The sequence below is a fragment of the Taudactylus pleione genome, unplaced genomic scaffold (genome assembly GCF_031769625.1).
Source record: "Taudactylus pleione unplaced genomic scaffold, aTauple2 ptg000378l, whole genome shotgun sequence".
NCBI lineage: Eukaryota > Metazoa > Chordata > Amphibia > Anura > Myobatrachidae > Taudactylus > Taudactylus pleione.
Genome location: NW_028284779.1, coordinates 2806396 through 2833290, shown reverse-complemented (window position 1 = coordinate 2833290; position 26895 = coordinate 2806396). Strand labels below are relative to the sequence as shown.

At 46.3% G+C, this 26895-nt stretch overlaps 1 protein-coding gene across 3 annotated transcripts in view; it reads left to right on the top strand.

Annotated features, from left to right (window-relative positions):
• Positions 1 to 26895, top strand: part of MDGA1 (MAM domain containing glycosylphosphatidylinositol anchor 1) — a 470589-nt gene that overhangs the window by 322389 nt on the left and 121305 nt on the right. For all 3 annotated transcript variants that reach the window (XM_088445362.1, XM_088445361.1, XM_088445359.1), the window contains 3 exons: positions 10620 to 10889; positions 17345 to 17674; positions 21844 to 22137. In XM_088445362.1, coding sequence (XP_088301488.1) covers positions 10620 to 10889; positions 17345 to 17674; positions 21844 to 22137 — 894 coding nt within the window. The remainder of the gene's footprint in view (positions 1 to 10619; positions 10890 to 17344; positions 17675 to 21843; positions 22138 to 26895) is intronic.

Sequence of the window (26895 nt, the reverse complement as noted above, 5' to 3'; positions counted from 1 at the left end):
TCCAGATTTCCGGACTGTCCGGAGTAATCCCGTTGCCACAGTGTACATCCCATTATAAGCAACGCAGAAAGGTCTAGTTCTATAGCCCCTGTTCCTGGTCAGCAAGAGGGCATGTGGATTCCTGTTACAGCTCTCGGTGGCAGATACGGGAAATTGGATGGGGAGGCGGGGTATCATGTAAGTTCAGAGCTGCACTTCCACTGGTTACGTTACACAACAGTCCAGTTTGGCTGGACTATTGCATCATAGGTGCTTGCTGCATCATTGGATCTTATGCCGGTTCATAGGTAAGCAGCTATGATGCCTAGCCGGTATGGTATCGTAGGAGGCACTAAGGATAGGCAGACTATGGGGCGCAGGCAGCATGAGAGCAGCTTTTAGAAAGTCAGAATAAGTTGGCACAGCACAAATGACTTACCGTAACTAAACCTCTAGAGATAGGAGTGTGATCTGAATGAATGTGTGACACAGCTCTTTTATTTCACAATTTAAAATGGAAAGTTTGCTAGTATAGATTTTTCTCTGTTTCTGTAATGAGTGCAGACAATCAGCTGCATTGTTAGAATTCAATTTACAAGGCCAATTGGGCAGGTAGATTAATATACATCATGACCAGACTTAATAACCATACGCCCAAACACATAACCTGACCGTTTCATCAGAACATAATAAATGCTGTTGTCTTAAAGAAGACATTATACAGTGAGAGGTGAGGTGCAGAACAAGGTAATCAGTTTTGTGCCTGCAGAACAAATCCAGATACTGAGAATTATGCAGATAATTCAGATACAGAACAGGTACGGCAGTTGCCCAGATACTAAGCAGTATATTTACTGTACTAAAGTGCAGGTTATTAGAAGTGATGTTGCCCATAGCAACCAATCTAATTCTACGTAACATTTATCTTGCACCTTCTAGAACATAATAGCTAGAATCTGATTGGTTGCTATAGGCAACATCTCCACTTTTAAAAACACAGCACTTTAGTAAATACACCCCTAAAATTGTTGGAAATATGAGTCTGATTCAGAGACTGACGCAATGGCGATTTTTACGCAGATCGAGTGATTGTTCGCTAATACGCATGCGTGAACGCCGCTCTGTGCACGCGCAACGTTTGCATTGCGATCATGCCCGCACAGAGGACCCACTTGCAAAGTGAGTGACAGGTAGTCAACGTTTGCGGGTGGTAATGGGGGATGGTTAGAAGAACGCAGACGCGACTGACCGTTTAAATGGGTTTAATGGACGTGCATAGATTAGGCATTGCGATCTTTTTCGCAGCACGAGAGCCCTCTGCGTGTCGGGAGAGCTGCCGAGTCTGCGGCTGTTCAGACTTGCCGCATATAAAGCATGGCTGCCTGGTGTGCGTCGATGGCACCGATGTTTACGTTGTTACGCATCGTCGTACGGATATGAGAAGGCGACAGTGGCCGTCCCTATGCTCGGCTGTGCTCTGGAAAGCGTTTGCATATTTTAGCAACTGCGATCCATATACATTACAGTCCTCTGAATCAGGCCCTATGTGTGTACAGGTGCGCAGGTGCAGTAGAGTTCCAGTACACACCAGCGGATGCCCTGAGACTACAAACCATCTGTTTGCTTAAGCAGTGGAGTGGTTTTATTGGTGTTATATGAGATACAGCCGTACTCACTGTTATACACTGGTTTCATGAAGCGGAGCAGGGCGGTGTTCAACTCACCAGCCGGTGAGTGTATCTGGTGGCCAGGTAGCGGTACAGGGTTGCTGGGAGGCGTTGTAGATGGCAGTAACACCGTCTCCCACTGTAACACTCAACACAGTGACAAGACAGCGCAGCACATGCCCGTCTTGGAACAGGGAATGAAACCTCCTTGGAGGAAGAAAATGGAGTTTGCGCAGTAGCGTTCTCCACTTTCGACACCCTCCTCTCTGCAAGCTTTTCCATGTTACAAAAACATTCAATCAAAGCTGTGGCATTCTATAAAAGAAAGCATATTTAGCACATAAGAAAACATAAACATATCACGTGACTCTGATCCAATCTTCTTGGTAGATATAATACAGCAATAAGAGGGCCTGATTCAGAGCGAGCGCTCTGTCAGAACGTCCGGCTCTGAATCAGGGCCTGAGTCTCCTCTATGACAGCATAGGTCTTAACAGTCTCTTAGCCCACAAACTCAGAACTGCTGTCACTCTCACGATTCTTGATGTTTTCCTCACTTGTGGCCTTTAAATCTTTAAAAGTTTTTTTTGCCTATCTTGGATTTCCATTCACAACAATCAGACTTTAACTTTGGCTTCTGGATGTCTTAAGGCTTATTGAGTGCAATATTTGTGAATTCCTTATCGTACCTCTTAGGTGACTTGTGATATTTGATTTTATAAAAGACCTTTTTTATAGTTGAACTTCCATGCTGGTTGCCTCTGGTTCAGGTAGATCTCCAGCTGCTGGTCTGTCAAACTTCCAACTTTTCTGTAACTTGCTTTGTTTCTTTGAATTTGACATCTCTTGACTTGCCAAGCTCTTTGGTACTTTGATACCATAATCTGTAGCCTTTACTTTCACAGCAATAGCTAAGCATGGTGCACTTTACTGATTTTGATTGAGCTTGCTTCTTCTTTCTTTTGGTTGGTGCTTCCAAAAGTTCTGAGATACTTTGCACTTGCTTTTCTCTTTGACCAAGCCTTAATAGGTGTTATGTCCTTTAGTAATTGAACAGTTTTTGAGATAAACTGCTGTGGACATGGCTTCTGACCAAAACTGCTTGTCTAGGCCTGCGTCCTTTAGCATGCATCTTGCTTTCTCCACTAGTGCACAATTTGCTCGTTTATGTACACCGTTCGGCACAGGAGTGTAAGCAATGGTCAATTGATGATCTATTCCATATTTTCTCAAGAATAATTCCACCTCTCTGTTTATCAGATCTCAGGGTCTTGAGTCTGTGACTGGTTAGATTTTTTTTACAAGTCTCTTGTAGTCTGCAATTTTCTTTGCTACTTCAGAGTTTTCTCTGATAAAGTATACTGTCTTGTGAAGTCATCTATGAACGTTACGAGTATCTAAACCCACTTACTGACTTTATTGCCATTGCACCACACATACCAGTATGCATTATCTCAAGTAGTGCTGTAGTTCTGCTTGTTGACTTGGGAAATGGCTGACAACTTTGTTTTCCTAATACACAGCACTCACATATGGGTTTCTCTGCGTCATTCACTGACAGGGCTGCCACCAGAAATTGTGGGGCCCGGTACAGAGAAAATAGGCAGGGCCCCCCTCCCCCAAGGCCCCCTCATCACATTACTGTCTTCCCCTCCCCTCTACCCTCCACCCCCCTAAATGTGATGCCCCCTCCTCTCCCCTTCAGTGTGACCCCTACCTAACCTCCTCAGTATTTGTGTGCCCCCCCTTCAGTGTTACCTCCCAGTGTGGCCCCCTCCTCACCATCAGGCCCGTCATATAGGGGCCTTTGAGCTTGAGCTGGAATTCCCTGAGCGTCTGGCTGTCTCTGCTCCTGCAGATATGCACCGAAAAGCAAACAGTGCTGCCGCCGGCACTTCAGATATATGGTGCTGGCCATGAGCCAATCCCAGCTCCCACACCGGCAGCCAGTCAGGTGCGGCCGCTCCTGATTGGCTGCTGGTCCGCGAGTTGTGATTGCTTGCGGCCAGTGCTGCGCCATATAGCTGAAGTGCTGGCGGCAGCGCTGTTTGTTTCTCTCTGGGTGCCGGTGCATATCTGCACTGCTGTCAATCGGGCCCCCGCTCTCTCCGGGACCACGGGCCCAGCAGTCCCCCCCTGATGGAGGCCCAGTTCACTGACATTCCTGTATCCATCCCATTCAGTAGTTTTTGAACACTGCCATATCCAATGTGACCAAATCTTCTATGTCAGAGTTCTACTGACTGTGGACCTCATTCAGAGTCGGTCGAAGCGGCCGCACGGTCGTACGGAAAAAGTGTCCGGATATTCAAATGATTCCCTCGCAAGTTGCGTCCCTAAGTTCGGATCAGTAGTTGGCCGACCAAAGGGGAGGAAGCGGTCGGAAGACAAAAAAATACGCCCCCTTCTCGTACGCATTGCACGTCATCTCCGGGCATATAAGGATTAATCGAGACCATCGGGAACCATCGGCACTGGTCGTAGAGCTTAAGGTTGACCATACCCTCTCTTAAGCTCTACGATCATGTCAGTGTAAAAACCTCCCATGTCACATGTGCCATGACGCTACTTTGTTAATTATGCACTCCCATAATCCGTATGCACTCCCATAAAACGCTGTTCGCATAATTAGGCACGCCTGCGTTCGGATCTCCACTCCCCCGTTTTCAAGCACCTTCCCCTGTTACCACCCACAAACGCCTCCATCTGTCACTCAAACTACCGACCTGGCTGTGTTCAAGGAGAGAGAAATTTCTGATCGTAGCGGCTAGTTTGCGCACGCTCATTGCAAACTTTACGCATGCGCAGTATAGCGAACATCGGTGGCGTACGACCGTGTGGCCGCAACGACCGACTCTGAATGAGGTCCCGTGACTCACTTGTCATCATCACATAACAGTACTCTGTATCAAGGATCTACTATTTCTGACACCTTGTGTTTGTAGCTGTTAAGGTCCCTTTTCTGTTTCGCACAACACACTTTCCTTAGAGTAGTGACCTCTCTGTTTTAGAAAACTTATGGCTATATGATTTGTTACCATTTCTGGTACATAAAGCACGTCTTGTACGGCAGCTATGTGACTTTAATTCTAGTCCCAACTTTCAGATGGGCTTTAATTGTTCATACTTTTGTAGCTATAAGCACTTGATTACCAATCACTTTAATTGTGATAGGGTCACATTTGGTTAACTTAGTGAACTATTCCTCTTTGCAGCTGAAATGCCTTATTGCATATGAATCAAAGTACCAACAATCTGTTCTGTGGTTATCTGTAACACTCAGGGCTGATTCATCTTTGCTGTTGCGTTTCTTGCTTTGTATAGGATTCATATTCTATTGTTGTTCTCGGTGGAACGAGATAAGATTCTTTGGATACAAAGATGTTAATCAAGCCATACAAACAAATATCAGTTAAAAAGACATTTATTACAAAGTAAAATAAAAAGTAACACTTAACTGCTTGTCAGATCATCCACTCAGAAGATAAATGCTTTCCTTCCCAGGAGCCCCTCCAACACTTTGGAGCTGGAATCTCGTACATCGAGCAATAAGTTGCCTCTATACTATAAAAGTCATGTTTGGAAATATACATAAATATTAATAGACAGTAGGGGGCACTGTTGCCTCATTTATGAATGTTGAACTGATAAACTGAAGGTGTCACAATATTTACTCAGGATTAAGTATGTCTGGTCACAGTGAACTTTGGGCCTGATTCAGACCCGCTCGCGAGTGCACAGCGCTCGCAAGCAGGTCGATGGCCGGACAGTTCGCACACGCGAGCCCCGAAGCGAGCGAGAAATCACTCGCTCCGGGGCTCACTACAAGACGGGGCGGCTGTCGATGTTGATCGACAGCTCGCCCTGTTTTGTAGGCGGGTCGGGGGGGTGGCTGCACAAATGGAGGCGTTCCCTTAGGAATGCCCTTAGGAACGCCTGCCGTTTTTGGGCGGCCCTACTGACGTCACATGTGATGTCAGTAGTGAACTTCCTGCTCTATTAGAGCAGGAAGTTCACTGGGGCTTGCGATGGACGAGACCCTACCACAAGGGTCTTGTCGCAAGCCCGATGGTCACGATAATCGCGACCATCGCCAGTCTGCCCGCTAAAGCTGTGGGTGGTCACCCACAGCTTAGCGAGCGGCCTGTAGGCCGGGGTTAAAAAAAAAAAACAGCCCGGTGGCTCTGAAACCAGCACCAAACCCAAACCGGGGTGTAATGCCACAGCCAGGAGACATATCACCGGGTCTGCAGGGCCAAAGCATTAACACCCCAAGCCGGTCAGGCCATGCCGGGAATCTCAGGGTATCAAGAAGGGGTCCCCCCTCTCCCAACGTGTAACCAGCCAATGAGTGGCTGCTATATGTAAAGCGGCCTCTGATTGGCTGGCAGGCAGTGGGAGTATCCAAAGTGGTCCGTCAGCTGGTATTCGCGAAGTATTGTTATGTGTGACAACACATACTAATACATGTGTGTTTGGCTTCGGGACACTTGGTTGTTATGTTGCCAAGTACCGGGATGCTAAGGAGAGCAGCGAGAGGATGGAGGTGAGAATGAGATCTTTCTTCCAGGTACAGCCATTGGATTCTGTATTGGAGAAGGGGACCGACCGACTGGCAGTAGGGAAGTATGTGTGAATGGGATAGGTAGGTATGTAATAAAGCTGTACTTTAGACGTTGTGTGTACTGTCTTTTTTTAACTATTTATTTTACAGTGGGGATACAGGTACCGGCCGCCTGCTGGCACTTGTAGTTCCACATGTGCCAAAGGGCAGGCACGCTGGCACCTGTAGTTCCACTGTAAAATACAATAGTTTGGAACTATTTATCACATTATTACCCCCCGTGCCCACCGCTCCAGGGGTGCGGGAAAGAGCCCTGGGCTTCAGACTAAGCCTAGGGTTTCGGGAGAGGGGGGACCCCTTCTTGGGGGGTCCCCACCTCACCTGAGATCCCCAGCATGGCCTGATTGGCTTGGGGTCTGAATTTTTTGGCCATGGAGACCTGGTTATAGGGTCTCCTGGCTGTTTCATTACACCCCGGTCGGTTTGGATACGGTGCTGGTTTTAAATATAGGAGGACCCCTATGCATTTTTTCTCCCCTATATTTAAAACCAGGATTGGCCCTGCAGCCAGGTGCTGGTTACTAAATTACAGGGGAACCCTACACATTTTTTTCCCCAGAATTTTAGAAACTAGGACTGGCTGACCAGTCCGGGGCTGGTTATGTCTTTTTTTGGGGGAGGGGGGGCCCAGGTATTTTTTTTTTAATAATTAATCCTTAAAACAAAGTTTTTATTATTAAACATTCACAAATCACAGTGATTTCTGTATGTTTGATGGAATCTTGCAGCTCTGGAGGTGGTGCATTTGCAACTTCTATTTAGTCCCCGATTTGGCTGCTAAAACGGCCGAATAGAGCAAAACGAATAATGGTAAATTACCGATTTAGGCTGAAGTGAATGAAAAGTACTTCCGAAGCGGTATGGGTTAACTTACAGCTTCACCATGCCAGTCTCTGCAGAATGTGCTAATCACGTTTCACATGTAAAAATATAGGGAGACCATTGATGACTGCGGTGCTGCTGCCATCGGCAATGTAACTGTCATGTATATATCACAACAGGGCTTTTCACCTTATAATAAATCAGCCCCTATGATACTGTTGAAGGGCAGATTTAAATATCTAATTTTTGTATGATCTGTAACCGGATTCACCGCACACGCCGCAATGGTGTATCCTGGTGTTGTACGCACCTAAGAACTAGGTTGGAGAAAGAGGGGAGGAGCCAGTGTCCTAAGAGTGGTCTGAGAGGAATGTGAGCCTGATTCAGAGAAGGAGACAGGGCAGGTGTTTGCGCAGTTGTCCTACTGGAAGCCGCTCTGCTAACAGCAGCACGGACTGGCAGTCCCAGGGGGAGGAGACACCTCCACATGAGGCTGCCTGTTGTTTATGTGACTGGCAGGTGGTGCTTCCAATGAGAAGCCACTGACTACACTGAGGTGGTGGGTTTTCCTGGGGGGGCTGCAGCCCTGCAGCCCCTAGGCAAAATCCGCCACTGATGGCTAGTCAGACACGGCGTGTATCAGGGACGGCGTCTTTTATTCGCAGTTGCACTGGCACCCGTTGCCATTATCAGATGGCCATTTTGATCAACTAGAAGGATTCTCTAATATCCATTGGTCTGACCTATAGTGCGACTTTTTACGGATTAGAGCCTCAGCCGTTTGGCGTCTCTGTATGAATTACATCAGGTATGGCATTAGCATAAAGGCGCAGTTGCGCTGTATAAAAATCGGCAGTCGTGGCGTGATTAGTGTCCACCTATGAAGCAGGCACTGCGTGCAATGTGGGGGGGTGGGCAGGTGAAGGATCACAACATGTAGACGTTTTAGAAATAAAAACATAAAGACTCAACAAAGAGGAAACAGAACTTTCTTAAGTAGCTTCATAAATTAGCGAGGCAGCAAATGGTCTGAGTTAGGCATAGGGAATAAAAGGGCTTCAGACAGTTTAGAGGGGGATATAATGGAAAAGAATTACACTGAAGAGTATAACGGATAGGGGGGGATGGGAGTGTAACAGCTGGCCTGAGAACCAAGGGAGAAAAAGCACATTAATAACATTTTTATTCAGGTAACTTTGAGTACTTGTCTCACAAGTCTCTCCATTACTGTTTAATACCGAATATATGTCTTATTGTGCCCTCTATTTATAAGCCCCCACCCTTCCATAATTATAACAGGTCTCTCCATTACTGTCCAGTATAGAGTATATGTTTTATAATCCCTCTTGTATCAGTCTTCCCATCCCTCACTTATTCTAACATTATCTATCCATCTATCTACAGTATCTATCTATCTATCTATCTATCTATCTATCTATCTATCTATCTATCTACAGTATCTATCTATCTATCTATCTATCTAATATCTATCTATCTATCTATCTCATATCTATCTATCTATCATATCTATCTATCTATCCCATATTGATCTACCTATCTTTATCTATCTATCTATCTATCTATCTATCTATCTCTTATAACTTATATTTATCTATCTCATATCTATAAATCTATCTCATATCTATCTTTCTCTCTCTCTCTCTCTCTCTCTCTCTCTCTCTCTCTCTCTCTCTCTCTCTCTCTCTCTCTCTCTCTGTATATACATATCTTATTATATCCTCTGCTTATCAGCCCTACCCAGCCCTCCCTAATTATAACAGGGCTCTCCATTACTGTCCAGTTAAAAATACATGTCGTATTATCCCCTTTGCTTACCGGTCCCCCATCCCACCCTAATTATGACACAAAATATGTCTTATAATGTCCCCTATTTCTCATTCCCCCTCATCCCTCCTTGATTATAACAGGTCTATCCATTACTGTCCAGTATATAAACTATATATGTCCTATCATCCCCAATAAGTTTTAGGCCCTCATCCTTCACTAATTATACTCTCTTTATTCAGTATATCTCATATTGTTATCAATCCCCCTAATCCCTTAATACAGACCTTATTTCTCTATTACTACTAACAATATTTATTAATTATAACCGCTCTCTCGCCTCAGTTTAGAATATATCCTCTGTTATCCTCACCCTTTTTCTCCAGCCCCCCCCTCCCTTCAATAAAATGTTTTATGCATTAACTTTTCTACTGAATATAAACGTGCAGTTCCTTTCACAACACCAGACAGTGTGATCATAATGATTCTGTGATTGTGCATATTAATGTGTGTAGGTGTCTTCAAGTGTGTATGGAAGAATTTTAACCCATTACACACTACTGCGGTATTTGGAATTCAAAACTGTGCTCTTAATTTTTTGTTGAATCATCTGGTTGTTGGCAAAGTGGATCTGTCACATGCGAGGGGCAGGTATTTTGTGGCCTGAACCAATATTCCTATTAATGCACAGATGAGGTATGAGACATATAGGACCTTATTTATCAATGAGTTTTATCATTAAATCTCACTGCGTATGATAATAGTGCTCCAGCCAATCAGCTCCCAACTGTCATCTGTTTGAAAAATGACAGTTGGGAACTGATTGGCTGGAGCACTCGTTGTGAATGATAAAACTCATTGATAGATAAGGCCCGCAAACTTTTATAGTAATTGGGTTGACAGAAGAGACTGGTACCTTTTAAAGACGGGCTATACTGTCTTTTTTGGATATAGGAAGAAATGAAAGTGTCTGTTCCCCATCTAAAACCCATCACCAAGGGATTGTGTGGTAGAGGACGTGTCCTGTAGACCTGAGAAAATGTTCCGAATTCCTCTATACTTGAACTCTTCTGATCTACATAAACATTAGCTGCTTTTAATCGTTTGCTTAAAATTCATAGGGGGAGATTTATCAAAGCTTGGATGGAGATATTGTGGAGAGAGATAAGTACCAACCAATCAGCTCCTGTCATTTTTGTGAGTGATCAACAAGTTTTAGCATTCACAAAGAGTGAGAAAACTTGTTGCGTAGGATAATGGTGCTCCAGCCAATCAGCTCCCAACTGTCATCTGTTTGAAAAATGACAGTTGGGAGCTGATTGGCTGGAGCGCCATTTATCATACGCAACAAGTTTTATCACTGGTTCTGAATGATAAATGAGGCCCACAGCCTGTAAAGTGAGTTAGGAGCTGATTGGTTGGTACTTTATCTCTCTTCACTGTATCTCTCTCCAAGGCTTAGAACAGGTGCAGTTGCCGTCATGGTTGCCGCGTTTCGAGCGGCATGGAGGGAGCGACTACTGTGCCCGCGTCTATGGCGTGTGCGTGCATATGCACGGACACGACATAGACTTCAATGAATGCCGGCCGCACCTAGTCGCAGCCCTGCGAGAGCTGCGCTATGCCGCGATGCGTGACGATGTGCGCATCGCGGCAACAATGATGGTGGCTATATCTGTACATCTACCCTATAGTCTCCATAGTCCTTTCATTCTAATGTTTCCATGTATTGTCTCTTCTAGCACCATCCACACTGAAGTTGTCTGTTAACGAGACATTAGTGGTCAACCCAGGAGATAACATCACCATGCTGTGCACTCCTACAGGGGGCGACCCCCCTCCAAAGACTGTCTGGTCCCACTCCCCAAATCCAATGCCACCCAACAGCCGGAGCAAAGGGGGAAACTTGACCCTATGGAACATTCGTACAGAAGACTCCGGCTTTTACAACTGTACGGCCACCAACAACGTGGGGAACCCCGCCAAGAAGACCGTTAACCTCCTAGTGAGATGTATGTCCTGTATCAGGCCAGTAAACCTTAGTGTACCAACAGTATTTTACATTGGAAAAATATCATCATCACACACAAAAAACATTAACCAAAAGGCACATACTGTACCCACAGTAATGACTAATATATTGTAAGCATCTTCAACTGAGCTGTACACGTGTTCTAATATGCCGGTAACCTTAACATGGAAGTCTCTGTAAATGCAAGAACTGTTAATAACGTTTACACTTATGTTTGTAAAACTTTCAGCGACGCGTTAACTTAAAGTATTTGAGACAGATGCTGCGTGGCTATTATTTGTAATGCTTGATGTCATAAATGTTTGACCAGAAGCGTTGTCCACAAAAAAACTATTTTATACATTATGTTGTAGTTATGTCATTGTCTCATTAAGTAACTGGCTGTATGATCAGAGATGCCTCTAATCAGGTGATTGGCTGGTTCCCAAAGAAGTGATTGACTACATTATCAGTGATGCCACTGGTATCTAATGAAGTGATTGGCTGCTTTGTCGGGAATGTCATGGGTTCCTGATGAGGTGATTGGCTGTGTTATCAGTGATGCCACTGGCTCTGAGAAAAGGGATTTTCCTGCATTTTCAGTGATGTCACTGTATCCTAAATAGGTGATTGGCTGAATTATCAGTGATATCACTGTTTCCTATTGATGTGTTTGGTTGCATTATCAGTGATGCTGCTGGTTTCTAATGAAGTGATTGGCTGCTTTATCGGGAATGTCATGGGTTCCCAATGAGGTGATTCTCGATGTTATCAGTGTTGTCACTGGCTCCCGAGAAAAGTGATTTTCCTGCATTTTCAGTGATGTCACTGTTTCCTAAATAGGTGATTGGCTGGATTATCAGTGATGTCACTTATTCCTATTGATGTGATTGGTTGCATTATCAGTGATGCTGCTGGTTTCTAATTAAGTGATTCTCTGCATTACTGTATCAGTTATGTTGCTGGTCCGTGATTGGCTGCCCTATCAGTGATGTCACTGGATCCCAGTCATTTGGTTGGCTGCATTTTCTTGATTCAGTGGATAAAATGGTTACATCCGCTATATCAGACATGGGAATGTGTATACTGTGTGCAAAAGGAAAGAAAGGAATCAAATAAATGTAAATAGGGACTTTTTCATTACCACGTCCAATTCAAGACACATTTATAACATTTTATGCATTTTACCGATTAACTTGCACAATCCTGACAGATACAGCATCATCTACTGTAACTATAATATAATAAATGTTATGGGTAATAGTGTTAAGGATTTCATTATAGAAAAGATAAAGATACCTTGCTGTTAAAGAATACAGAGCTAATATATAACATACTATGGCCCGTATTCAGTTTGAGGCGAAAAGTCCAGACTTTTCGCCTCCTTCGCCTGTTTTTCAAGCGGAAAAGTATTGCGCGCATGCCCGCTATTCCCCGTATTTAACTCCAAAGTAGGCGAAATCGGGTACAGGCGAAACTTGGATTGGCTAAAAAATACAGGAATTTTCGGGAAATAATTGTAGAACCCCCCTAAAGATGTACAGACCTCGGGGATCATTATGGGTACCCCCGTTTTTGCCAGCAGAAGAAAGTCGGCTTTTTAAATAGATGCGGCAGGTGGTTATTTTTACCGACATTGAAGAAGTGATGCAGAAGAGCACTTAGGTATTTTTTTCGTTTTTAAAAGTGGTGCCATCAAATTTGGTGTACATGAAAATTGGGGTAAGCATATTTTTAAGTCCCTAAAGGTAATTTTTAAATTCTTCAAAAATACACCTGCCGCTACTCTGCGCAATGAAAAAAACACCTGCTACATACTTGGGGATCCCACCACAATTAATTTCGTTATTTTGGCATTTTGTTTTCACTTTTTTTTTTCACCCCAAAATGTAAAATAATTTTCTTGGGGTGTCCCGATTTTTTTTTTGACACATTTCGTTTTAAGGGGGCATTCCCAAGGGTGCAGGCTATTTTTTTTAAGCCTGCAGCCCTAAACCCCAAATCTGCACTTTTTTTCACCTGGTATAGGTAATTGAAAAATTATCCCTGTTTTTTTTAAATGACCTTTCGCCCCATTTACGAAAAAAACGTGAATTTTCGGGAAATATGCCTGGGACCCCCCAAAAGATGTCCAGACATGGGGGATCACTATGGGTACCCCCATTTTTGCCTGCTGAAGGAAGTCGGGGTTTGTAATAGCCGCGCAAGGTGCAATTTTGCGGCTATGAAGAAGTGGTCAAAAATAGCACTTAGATTATTTTTTGGGGGGAAAATAACTATTCCTATCAAATTCTGCACTTTTTTCCGCCTGCTATTCATAGGCGAAAAGTCTTCCAAATTGAATACGGAGGAAACTCAAAACAGGCGAAAATGACATCATCGGCGAAAAAGTATCGCGGAAACGGACTTTTCGCCTCAAAATGAATACGGCCCTAAGTGTAAATAGGCATGTACAGAAGTCAGATGTATAGCTATACTCACAATTCTCTATTCCTTATTGCAGCAATAGTAGTGATCAGTTATTGACCCCTTCTGACCTCAGACTATAGCACCAGCTGGTTAGGTCATTTCCTGGATCTCGCGGTCCCTACAAGTCTAATACAGCGGGGTGATACGTATGAGACAGCCTGATATGAACAGGTCTTTCACATAGCGCCCGAGAGAATGAAAACTGAAATGTTTACAAGATGATGCTAAGTGCTAAATAAATACAAGAAATTGGACAGATCGTGTCTTCTACAGAGGCATCAAATTATTTTTCTATATAATGGAGAGGATTGTTTCAATTCACATCCTGCAACTCATAAGATAATTTGCAGACATTTGTATTCATTTCTGGATGCCTTAGGGCTCAAACACGCAGACACTGAAATATATTGTTTGTTAAAAGCATAGATGAAACCTGCTACTGAATCCTCGCTTACAATACAAGAAATGCTTTCCAAAAGCCTCTTTGCAGCATAACGTGCCATGGGCCTCATTCACAAATGTCCGCTAATGCCGTTGCTGCTGCATATGTGTACTCAGCTGCTATGCCAAATTATGCAAATGTCGCAGCGGCCACGGAGAAGTATTGACGCCAACCTGCTGCTTTGCAAATCCAAGCACCTGCGTAAAATGTCGCAGTATCGGTCGCCAGTCATTCGATTGTCGCAGTCCTGAGTCAGTCTGTGGTCCCGCAGAATGACCATGGGAACTGAGACACGGGAGCCATATTTCTTGTTTATGGGATCTCAGTCGCAGGATGCTACACGCCCTGGAAATGGTTGCGACACGCCAGCGTTCTTTGCCGCCTCTCCCCCAAGCACTGCCTGACTGTCAATCACACTGCGAGTAAATTGTCGCTGTGAGCGACTACGGCAATGTTCCTTGACGCATGTGCTGTGCGACTTAGATGCATTTGTGGTTTAATGATACATGCTCAACTGCGTAAAGATCAGCATAGCGTACATCTCTTAATCAGGCCCTATATGTACTTTATTATACCGCGTGCTAACAGCATTGAAATTGGAAGCTTGTAGATGTGTCCTTACTCAGCTTTGCTTTCAGCACAATACATATTCACTAGTGTGGCGCCAGATCTCGCGCTAAGGATTCGCACTGCCATCACTACTGTACTATACTTAACACAGCACTTTCATTTGCACAAATTCTTGCAAATATTTGCAGAAAAGTAGCGTCATATTAGCCAAAAAGTATCAGGTGAAAAATAGCATCATATTAGCCAAAAAGTATCATAATATTAAGGGAAAAATAGCATCATATTAGCCAAAAAGTATTATAATATTAGGGGAAAAATGCACCATATTAGCCAAAAAGTATTATAATATTAGGGGAAAAATGCACCATATTAGCCAAAAAATAGCATTATATTAGGGGAAAAGTAGCATCATATTAGCCAAAAAGTATCATAATATTAGGGGGAAAAATGCATTATATTAGCCAAAAAATAGCATTATATTAGGGGAAAAGTAGCATCATAGCCAAAAAATAGCATCATCTTAGCCAAAAAGTATCATAATATTAGGGGAAAAATAGCATCATATTAGCCAAAAAGTATCATAATATTAGGGGGAAAAATGCATCATATTAGCCAAAAAATAGAATTATATTAGGGTAAAAGTAGCATCATAGCCAAAAAATAGCATCATATTAGCCAAAAAAGTATATGAGAGGAAAGAATAGAATCATATTAGCCAAAAAGTAGCATACTGTAATATTAGGGGAAAGTAGCATCATATTAACCAAAAAGTATCATAATATTAGGGGAAAATTAGCATCATATTAGCCAAAAAGTATAGTATTAGAGGGAAAAATGCATCATATTAGCCAAAAAGTAGCATAATATTAGGGAAAATGTAGCATCATAATAGAAAACAAAGGCCCTCATTCAGAGCCGTACGCTCTGAGCAGAGCGCACGCTCTGAATGAGGGCTGGCCTCCATGAGAATGGAGCGTCCTCCTGGATGCTCGTATAGCTGTGGGTCACCACCCACAGCATATACGAGCGTGCAGTTTGATGGCCGCGATGGTCGTGACCATCGCGACCATCGAAACTGCGAGCCGGAGCCTGCGGTTGAGGTTTTCAACCGCAAGCTCCGGAGTGATTTTGGCTCTATCAGAGCCAAAATCACTCCCACTGACATCACTAGTGATGTCAGTGGGCCGGCTTCTGATGGGAGGCGTTCCCGTGGGAACGCCCCCGTCAGGGAGGCACGCCCCCAGCACGCCTACCAAAGGGGGCGTGCTGTCAATCAACATCGACAGCACGCCCCCTTTGATCAGACACAACGAGCGAAGGACTTTCCTTCGCTCGTCGCGCCTGGTGCATGCGCACGACGGAGCTCCCTCCGTCGTGCGCATGCTCAGTCCAGAACATCGACCCACTTGCGAGCAGACAGCCGCTCGCGAGTGGGTCTGAATCAGGCCCAAAATAGCTTAATATTAGGGGAAAAAGTATCACAATATTATGGCAAAAGTAGCATCTTATTAGCCAAAATGTAGCATAATATGAGGGCAGGGAGGGACAACAAGGAGGCGTGCCATGAGGCCCGAACCCCGGTTACTATTACTTGGGGGAGGAGGGGGGTTCAGGAGGTCGCTGTGTGGAGTGGCGATTGGCTCCATCAGTGACAGGAGCCGGGTACTGCAGTCAATGCTACAGTGCAGCACCCTGCTCCTGTCAGTGAGGGGGAGTCTGCACCTTGGTGTCACCCCTCGGCAAGTGACACCCGGGTACAGACCGCACCCGCCTCTTTTGACGCCGCTGCTTATGGATAGACAGCCATGTTGACTAGTCCTCACGCTCTTTGCTACTTTTTTGCTAATAATATGCTACTTTTACACTAATTTTGTGTCAACTGAAAGCACTAATTTCTTGCATATTTCATATAGATGAACAAGCATATTCTGAGAGAACGGTCACATTGCGAACAGCCTAAAACATGGCGCGCTACTGTATCCAGTATTGTGACATGAGACAAAGGGGTCTTTTGTTCGATCTTAGCAAAACATTAAGGACTGTGGTCTTCATTCAGAGGCGGCCGTACGGTCTACGACCGCACGGCCGCCTCGATGTTTGTCAAGTGCACATGCGCACGAGGGAGCCGGCTCCTTCGTGCGCATGCGTGAGACCTGCTACGACCGACAGCGCCGGTCGTAGCAGGTCTCTTTCCAAAGGGGGCGAGCTGTCGATGTTGATTGACAGCTCGCCCCGTTTGGAAGGCAGGCCGGGGGGGTGGCAGCCCAAATGGAGGCGTTCCCATGGGAACGCCTACCGTTTGGGGGAGGCCCCACTGACATCACTAGTGATGTCAGTGGAGAGCTTCCGGCTCTGACAGAGCCAGAAGCTCTCCGGGGCTTACGACAAGTGAGACCCTACCCTAGGGTATCGTCGTAAGCCCCGATGGTCGCGATGGTCTCTGACCATCGCGACCATCACCGGAGCGGTCCTTAGAGCTGTGGGTGTTAACCCACAGCCTAACGACCGCAACAGAGGCGGCCGGTCAGGATGCAAGCGGCCGCCCAGTTTCTAAGCGACCGCTTGCATCCTCCGACCGCCTCTGAATGAGGCCCTGTATGTGTACAGGTCGCTTTGCTTCCATTGTTCAGTAACCGCTCTGTAGAAAGCTGCAACACTGTTTAAAAATTATAAATATCTAACAGCATTTTTATGGTGGTCTAAAGGGAGGGGAGGGGGTGCGAGAGCTCAGACTGTCCTCATTTCAGCCTGGATTGGTACGTGTCCCCTCGCTACTAGCATCCTACTCACTTGTAGATAAGCTAAAGGTTACTTTTCCGTCAGCAGAAATATTCATTACAGCAACAATGAGCAAATCATCTTGTTATCATTGGGAGATATGAATTTAAATAAAAAAATAGGGATTTCACTTTAATGAGCCATTTGACGTCTTCTCCCAATTAATGCTCCATGTTCTCTTTTGTACGTTCAAACAGCCATGAGAAATATCACTTATCAAATCACTCCGGATGTCATCAAAGAGAGCGAGAGCATACAGCTGGGGCAGGATCTGAAGCTGTCGTGCCACGTGGACGCCGTCCCGCAAGATAAAGTCCAGTACACGTGGTACAAGAACCAGAAAGTTATAAAGACTTCAGACCACCTGCTGATCACTAGGAATGATCCAGAGCTTCCACCGGTCACCAGCAGCTTGGAGATTATTGACCTTCGCTTTAGTGACTATGGGACCTACATGTGTGAGGCATCATTACCCAACCTGCCCATCAGTCTAAACAGCAGCGACATTAATATCTCTGCAGAGACCGGTGAGAACTGCTATCTTTAATAAACTTCCACGAAAAGTGGTCTTGGGGAGATGGATCTCGGGGGTGTCACATAATTTAGCACACTAATGATTCTTTAGTACTTTAGTACCAACCAATCTGCTCCTAACTGTTACGTTACAGGCTGTATTTGAAAAATGACAGTTAGGAGATGATTGGTTAGTACTTTATCTCTCTTCACTTTATCTCTCTGCAAGGCTTGATACATCTCCCTAAAAAAGAAGAAGGTGCCCAAAGAAACCAATCAGCTTCTCACTGTCAATTCAAAGACTGTGCTAAATAAATGATAGTTAGAAGCTGATCGTATTTTTTTGAGGCAAATTCTCCACTTTTTCTCTCTCCAAAGGGTCTAGGAGGGGTGATTGAAAAGTTTGTGGCCTAAGATACAAGGATTTATTTGTTGGCAGTTTAACTGCGTTATATATTTTTTTAACATAATCCCCTTGTAGGTGTAGACCAGAGATCGTGGAGCATACATACAGTATCCCTGTCAGCATCTTGTACCCTCAAAAACTGATCAAAGGCTTCAATGATGTCATCATTCATGGCGAAATGGCGACCACCAAGATCTTTTCTTCAGTTTGGGGAAGAGGTAGTAGTCTGAGGGTTCCAAATCAGGTGAATAAGGCGGCTGTTCAAGCAGTTGGAATCCACAATTCTGGAAGGCTGTCATGGCCACCAGTGACTTGGGAGCTGGAGCAGTGCCTTGGTGGAAGAGCACTCCTATAGTTAACTTCCCGCATTTTTTGTTGCAGTTGCTTCAAAAGATCAGTGTAGGATGAGCCTGATTCAGAGGCGCTCGCTGTGTGCGAGCACTCGCTCTGAATCAGGGCGGGGGTTTTTTTGTTTTTGTTTCGGCCTGTGCAAGCAGCCTGGCGATGGATCTCGACTCTCGCAAGCCCGAGTGGACTTCCTGCTCAAATAAAGCAGGAAGTTCACTACTGACATTACGAGTAGGGATGTGCAGGCTCGGATAGGTTCGAGTTTGCACGTTGAGTTCAGATTTTTCCCTCCAAAAAAACGGAACTCAGAAAGAGGCAAAACGTCATCTTACATGGACGAACATCATCATTCCTGGACAAAAGTTCCTAAGGGAACGCCTCAGTTTGTGCAGCCACCCCCCCTCCCCGCCTACAAAACGGGGTGAGCTGTCAATCAACATCGACAGCCACACCGTCTTGTAGTGAGCCCCGGAGTGACGGAGCTGCCGTCGCTCGCTGGGGCTCGCGCATGTGCACGCCGAAGGCGGCACATGTGCAGTGGGGGAACATCGATCCGCTTGCGCGAGTCTGAATCAGGCCCTATGTCCCGGTGATAGTTTTACCCTTTTCAAGGTACAGTAGTCCACAAGCAGTACTCCTTCTGCATCCCAAAAGATGAAAGCCATCACTTTTCCAGCAGACAGCACTGACTTAGCTTTCTTTGGAGCCTGGATCCCTGATGCTTCCTTTCTTTTGATTGTTCTGTAGTTGGAAGTGATGCACCAGGGGCGTATCTATAATGGGTGCAGGTAATATTACTTACCTCTCTAGAGTCCCACGTCGGCGCGGGGGTCCGGCGCTGTAAAACGACTGGAAAATGGCCACCGCGGCCATTTTCCTTGTGACCTGTGCGTACACTATAGACTCTAGGAACACTCTAGTGCCCAGACTCTATAACTCCGGCGCAGGCGCGCACAGCTCAGTGCGCTGCCGGGCGGAGAGGAGGGGGCCCATGTCGGAGACTGCACACGGGCCCCCTCCTCTCAAGAAATGCCCCTGTGATGCACCCAAGTACAAATTGCTGTAGAAACCTCTCAGGATCTGCATCAAACAGAGGGCCTGATTCAGACCCGCTCGCGAGCGCTAGTGTCCAGTGTGCATGCGCACGATGGAGCCGGCTCCGTCGTGCGCATGCGCGAGACCCGGATAGCGACGGGCAAACCGTCGCTCCGGGTCTCGTACCAAAAGGGGCGTGCTGTCGATGTTGAGTGACAGCATGCCCCCTTTGGTGGGCGGGCCGGGGGCGTGGCTGCCCAGACAGAGGCGTTCCCATGGGAACGCCTACCATCTGGGGCCGGCCCCACTGACATCACAAGTGATGTCAGTGGGAGTGCTTTCGGCTCTGTTAGAGCCGAAAGCACTCTGGGGCTTGCGGCAACAAGACCCTTCCACAAGGGTCTCGTCGTAAGCCCGATGGTCGCGATGGTCTTGACCATCGCGACCATCTTCCTGGCCGCTCGCATAGCTGTGGGTGGTCACCCACAGCTGTACGAGCGGCCAGGAGGCCACTCTAAAAATACAATAGGTGGGCACTGATTCAGAGCGGGCGCTCTGAAAGAGCGTCCGGCTCTGAATCAGGCCCAATGTTATAGTGGTCCTGCTTCAGCAATGAAATGCAGGGAATCACAGAAAAAAATGTCACGGCTGGTAAAGAGCTGGATTAATGAGATTCACTGCGCCAAACCCCCACCTGAACCTCGCTCTCCATAGACCAGGAGGCCGCTCTAAGAAAACAGAAGGCCGGCCCTGATTCAGAGTGAGCGCTCTGTCAGAGCGTCCGGCTCTGAATCAGGCCCAGAGCCCGATTGGTCTTTGCCATGGAGAGACGTTCCCGTTTGTGATCATCACTAAAAGTTTTGGGAGCCAACCAGCTGAGACCTTTGTCATTGTGAATAACAGCATGAACACGTTCCTGGGAGATAGACAGATGTTTGGCAATGTAACGCTCGGTTATTCTTTGATCTTCCAATATCATGTCATGGATTTTGTTAATGGTCTCTTGTGTGGTAACGGTGATGGGCCTCTTGTTACGGGGATCATCTTCAAGGCTCTCCCTTCATGTTTTGAATTCTGCTGCCCATTTCTTAACCATGCTGTAAAGAAGTGGCAGCCTCCCCTAGTGTCATAACCATGTCCTCATGGATCTCTGTGGGTATTAAACCCTTTATGACGAGGTAGCGGATGACTGCACTATGTTTTGTCCATTTCAAATGTCTGTAAAAGAAAAACAACAACAGTTATTAACTTGACACTTGTTATGTAATCCTCAAAGAAGTTAAATTTTACATGAAATTAATAAGAACGGTTTAGCAGATTTCATTGTACCTTAGGCCATGAACTTTTCAATCATCCCTCAAATTTAATAAACAAAAAATTGCTTTTCTCCAGCAGTATACAGATGTGTCCACATACATCTGCCCTCCATGAGCTACAAGTCTTGCTACACATAACGTGTGAACTACGTGTGACTCGGTAGCACCGATCGTCTTTTCATACAGCGATGTGAATAGGACGCACAGGCAGCTTCTGCTGATTAAAATGATATGCAGCATGCCTATATTCTGTGTGCAACTGTGGGTGCTTCTGCATGCGAAACGCTACGTTACAGTGTCAGCGTCTGTGACACTGTAACGTAGCATTTCACATACAGATACAGCTGCAGTCTCACACACAGAACATAGGCATGCTGCATATCATTTTAATCAGCAGAAGCTGCTTGTGCGTCCTATCACTGTGCGAATAAGATGCATTTGAAGGTTAAAAAAGTTGCACGAAAAGACGATCAGCACTACCGAATCACGTCACGGTATGGCAGGGCTAGAAGGGCTGTTTAACGTGCAAGGAGGCAGAATGTATGACAATGTGTAACTGGAGGAAGCCGTAGTTTTGTTTTCTCTCAGTTTAGTTACTTGAAAAATCTGGAGAAATGTCTCTGTCTTTTCATTTCTCCTGTCACATTCCTGCAGCACTCATTGGTTTTAATGGGGGCTGTGCAGGAAATGGTATTTATATACCTGCCCATAACCGCTGGCTGCTACATAGCAGCGTAGCAGAGTGCCGGTGTGCGTCACATCAGGCCAAGAGCACACCGATGCTCTGCTGCGCTGCTAAATAGCGGGGAGCGGTAATGGGCAAGAGGGGGGGGGGGGTTGGTGGAGTTTATCTACCACCTGCTGTATTATTTGTATCAATTGTTTACGAATAGCCAGCATCAAGGCTGGCACCAGGCCAGGCTACACTTGTTCCACCACAGCCAAATGTCAGCCATTGCTGTCTTTGTGGAATGTTGTTACAGTACTTTGGATAGGTCGGAGCTGTGACCATGAAGTTAATGTTTCTCTATCTTTAAGCCCTGGAAGTCACAATGTCCTTCTGCTATTTCTCTTGTAGTGCCTCCATCACTCAGCGTACCCAAAGGACAATTAGTCATCACCGTGCGAGAGGGGTCCAGGGCGGAACTGCAGTGTGAGGTGCGAGGAAAGCCGCTGCCCCCCATCCTGTGGACCCGCGTGGACAAGGAAGCAGCTTTCCCCTCGGGTGAAATGGTGATGGAAACATCAAATGGGAAACTGAGGCTGGACAATGTGACCAGAGAAATGAGTGGGACGTATAAGTGTCAAACAGCGAGGTATAACGGCTTTAATATCCGACCCAGGGAAGCCTCAGTGCACCTAAACGTGCAATGTGAGTACCTATAGCACCGACATACGCCGCAATGTAAGCGACAGCTTTGTTATTTCGTATTAGAAATAAAAGTCCTGACAAATGCGTGTTCAGCATAGCGGTACGGGTGACCCTATGAAGTGTGCCGCAAATATCATTTAATGTTTAATAATGCATACAGTATGTTATAGCTAGAGATTTACATTGTGATGAATACTTGATAACCAAGTCATTGGGCTCGATTCTATTCAGCGCGATGTAAATAGCTTCGGGAGTTAGATCCCGGAGCTATTCAATACACCGCGCTGACAAGTCCGACTAATGATTTCTTCTCTCATCCCTCCGGGGATGAGAGAAGAAATCCGACAAAAGTCCCTTGGCGCCGGGAAAACAGCCTCGCGCCGGGAAGTTAGGTCGGGGAATGCCCGTTATCGCGCCTAAACACCCTGTTTAAGGCGCGATAACGAGCCTTCCCCGACCTAACAGCGCGATGAATTGAATAGCTCCGGGAGCTATCTCCCGGCGCTATTTACATCGCGCTGAATTGAATCGTGCCCATTGCCATGAAACCAAACACAATTCCTAATACAGAGAACCAAGAGCTGAGTAGCAAAAGTATCAGTGAACAGTCTGCAGATTTCCAGTGTCCGGAGCACAGTTACTTTTCTGACAGCATCAGAACCTGCTACAATCAGAAATCGTAAACCCCTTCTCAAGTGTTAACGATGCCGCACGCAGCTGCGAACGGCATAGGATACTTTTCCTGCATGTGCAGTAGCAAAACATCGCTCGGCTGTGTAACCATCAGCACTGCGCCCATCTCTGGGTTTGGCCCTTAGGGGCTGATACAGAGATGTGCGCTAACCCGATGGTTAGCGCATATCTCCGATTGTGACTCCTCTGCACAGTATAATGACCCGTGCTGCGCGCGTGCAGTACAAGTCTGCAGTCCTGCATGCAGTCTGTCAGTCATGGACAGTGTTCTGCCATTTCTGGGCAGGGAGGGGGATCGATGATGGCCTTTGTTTCACAAATTGCAAACGTGTTGCCACCGTTGGGGGGGGGGAGAAGAGGCCAAGATCTCTTGTCGGCTGACGGGGATTTCCTGGCCTCTTTTGTGCATCTGCGGCGGTCAGCTAGAGTGACCTCATGGTCACTCAGCCAGCCGAGGATCACGCAGATGATCCAATCCTGCGTGTGTAGAATTACCACTTATGTAGAATTACCACTTATGTTCAGGGCGTAGAGACCTAACTTGGGCCCAGGGAAGTGGGTGTGGCCTGATTGAGGAAGGCGTGGCCTAATCTAGAGAGAGGCATGGACACGCCCCTTGTGGAAAAACCCCTTTTTCAGTGGCACTGTGAGCTCCTCAGCCCGACTCAAATCCAGGGGGGCGCAATCAGTGTGATCGCTCCCCCCACAGGCAGAGGAGACTCTTGGTACGGGCCCGGATAATTAGTTCAGCTTGGCCAGCGTTCCCTGAATCGGGAGAGCCACCCCCCTTTTCAAGGAGTGCAGAGGCCAGGGTCTGCATCGGTGGAAGCAGATTTCCTGGACTCACAGGCTACCAGCCTGAATAAAGTGAAGTTTTCTCAGAATGGCCGGTGCTGCCGCCATCGCGACTGGTGGTCGCTATGGGGATCCAAGGCAGCGTCTACAGATACTGAACTCGGATCACTATTGCTGGCCGGAGGCGTCTGCTTCCTGTAGACGCCTCCTGCAGTATTTTCATATTTGCTGGACGTTATTGTACAGACGCTTCGTGGCGCCTATGCAGTAACATCCTAGAATAAAGCCCTAAATCATTGAGATAAGAGGAGGTTTTTTATTCCCCCCCCAAAAAAATCTCTATGAAAATATGTGAAATAATTACAAAGGAAAGAGATGGGACGGGGATTAATAGAAAAGGTAACTGTAGGTAACCTGATTTTCACAATATCCTGACCTTTTACGCGGCCGCACAATCTGGAATTTTCACGCATATGTGATTCAGTGGCAGCATTATGTGTGTGTATTATGTAATGAGAAATCTGCACTGTCCTTGTAGATTTTAATGAATACAAAGCACATGTTCAATAGCAGATCGGAGCTATAAAGTCACATTATGGAATATGTGCAACATATGGAGGTTGAAGAGGGTTAAAATGAAACATTGATGATTAGGGAATAGAATTTTAGGGCAGACGATAGGGATCACATCTGTTACACTCCTCCAGTCCCTCTATGTTTCTGGGATACCCATCCCAGCCAGACATAACGCTTCCTAGCTATTTACAGTATAGAAAACATTTGCTGCATTATGTCTGGGTATCCCAGAGATGACATTAGAATTTTCCCTGGTTGGGCTATGACATAGACTCTCCCGCGCATCTCTGGTAAGTAAGCATTTTTATGCATATGGAGTATTCACGACTTTCCAATGACTCTGCAAACTAGCGTAATGACCCCTCATAACTAGCAGCAGGTCATTAGGTCAATCAATGATTCAGGTCTACACAGCTGAGAAGAAAATGATGCAGCGGGTAGTTAACTTAGCCTTTGACTCACTGCGCAGTGACTGACCAAGCAGTGGCAATTCACACCCCCGTTTCCTCCTGGGCGTTGGCATCGGAAACAAGCAAGGCAGCCGCACCATGGGCCGGATTCAGAGTTGTACGCTATTCCGATGTTCACGCAATTCACAAGTCAGTGATTATCGGTGGTCTGTGCATGCAATACAGACGCAATGCGCATGCGCGGCCATTGAACCGCCATTACGGTTGCGGTGAGGATTAAGTTCCAAGTGATTGACAGGAAGCAAACATTTTTGTGGGAGGTAACGGGGAGCGACGGCTAAAACGGAGGCGCATTCCGGGCGATCTCGGGGCGATTTTCCGCCGGCTGTGTGTGCGATCAAGTATGCAGATAACATGGCTCTGGCGTCTCTCACATATGGTGGCCATTGTGAGCGACTATAGACAGACTCGGGGAGCCAATGTTTGCATGATCTGCGTCCGATGCTGAGTATGTGTGCGCAGTTGCGGACAGCTGCGATGGTTCCGGTGTGCATCTCAGCACAAGTCCCTTCGGCTGTTGCATTAGCATATTGTCACAAATCCTCAGCTGCAAAAATCGTACCTGCGGCAGCAATAGCATACAGCTCTGCTCAGGCCCCATATCAGAGAAGAGGTGGGATCTCAAATAATGATCCGTGCGCCAGGGGCGTTTCTAGGGAGGGGGGGCCCGTGTGCAGTCTCCAACACGCGCCCCCTCCTCTCTGTCTGACGGCCGTCAGCGCACTGAGATGTGTGCGCCTAGCGCCGGAGTTATAGACTCTGGGCACTAGAGTGCGCCCAGAGTCTATAGCGTATGCACAGGTCACCGGGAAAATGGCTGCAGCGGCCATTTTCCAGTCATTTTTACAGCACAGGACCCCCGCTCCGATGTGGGACTCCGGAAAGGTAAGTAATACTATGGGTGCAGAGTGTGCGGTGCGGGGCCTCCCTGGACCCAGGGGTGCCCCGCACATCCTGCACCCATTGTAGATACGCCCCTGCCGTGCGCACTAAACATGAAGCTTCAGGGCACATAGAGCTCACACAGCGGATAAAGCCAGGGACTGCATCAGCACAGGACTTGACAGTAGCCATGTCAGTGGCTCCCTTCCAATATTTGTGCAGTGTATGTGTTTATGGTCTCTCTTATGTCAGTGGTCTCTTTTCTAATTAATATAGCTATAGTAGTGGCCTCAATTCCCGCATGTGTATCTGTATTGGGGGTCCCTTTCCCAATTATTAGATCTGTGTGAGTTACGTACTTCGTTATCTGAGGCTAAAACATCAAAGTCTGTAATATATCACAAATATATGGCACTCAAATGGAACTGTTGTCTAGACACAGCGCAGGCAGCCATTTTGTGTGATGAAACAGTATTCAGTGGGCAGCACAGATGGTGTAATGGTTAGCGTTGCTGCCTCACTGCACTGAGGTTTTGGTTTAGATTCTCACCTACCTGTGTGGAGCTTGTATATTCTCCCCCTGCCTGAGTTGGTTTCCTCTAGGTGTTCTGGTTTCCTCCAACAATCCAAAAATATACTGGTAGGTTAATTGGCTTCTGACAAAAATGAACCTTATGTGTATGCAGAGCCGTAACTAGAATTTGTGGTGCCCTGTGCCAGAAAGAGCATTGGTGCCCCCCTCATTTTTCAAAGAGGGACATAACGCACCCAAAAAAGGGCCATGGCCTCATGGGGAAGGGTCAGGGAAGAGATAGGGGAGGCCAGGAGATGCTGGGGATAAAAGAAGAGGAAGCTACAAGTGAAAATGATAATAAACAGAAAATAGACAGGCCCGTACAGCGCCCCCTGCCCTGCGGTGCCCTGTGCCATGGCACTGGTCGCACTACCCTAGTTACGCCCCTGTGTGTATGTGTGTGTGCATGTGATAGGGGATACTGATTGTAAGCTCCAATGGGGCAGGGACTGATGTGACTGGTCAAATATTCCCTGTAAAGTGCTGCGCAAGAAGGGCCTGATTCAGAGACGCTCGTAAGCGGCTGCTTGTTCGCTCCGAGCGATGTTCGCACAACTGCGCATGCGTATGGGTTGTAATACGCATGCGTGAACCAGTCATTGCAGTCGGAAATTGTGTGCTTGCAAAATAGCGAATGCCTGCTAATTTGAGTGACAGGATGAGGCGTTTGTGGGTGGTAACAGGGGAAGGTGCTTGAAAACGGGGAGTGGAGATCCGAACGCAGGCGTGCCAAACGGTCAAAACGGGCGTTTTAAGGGTGTGCATAAT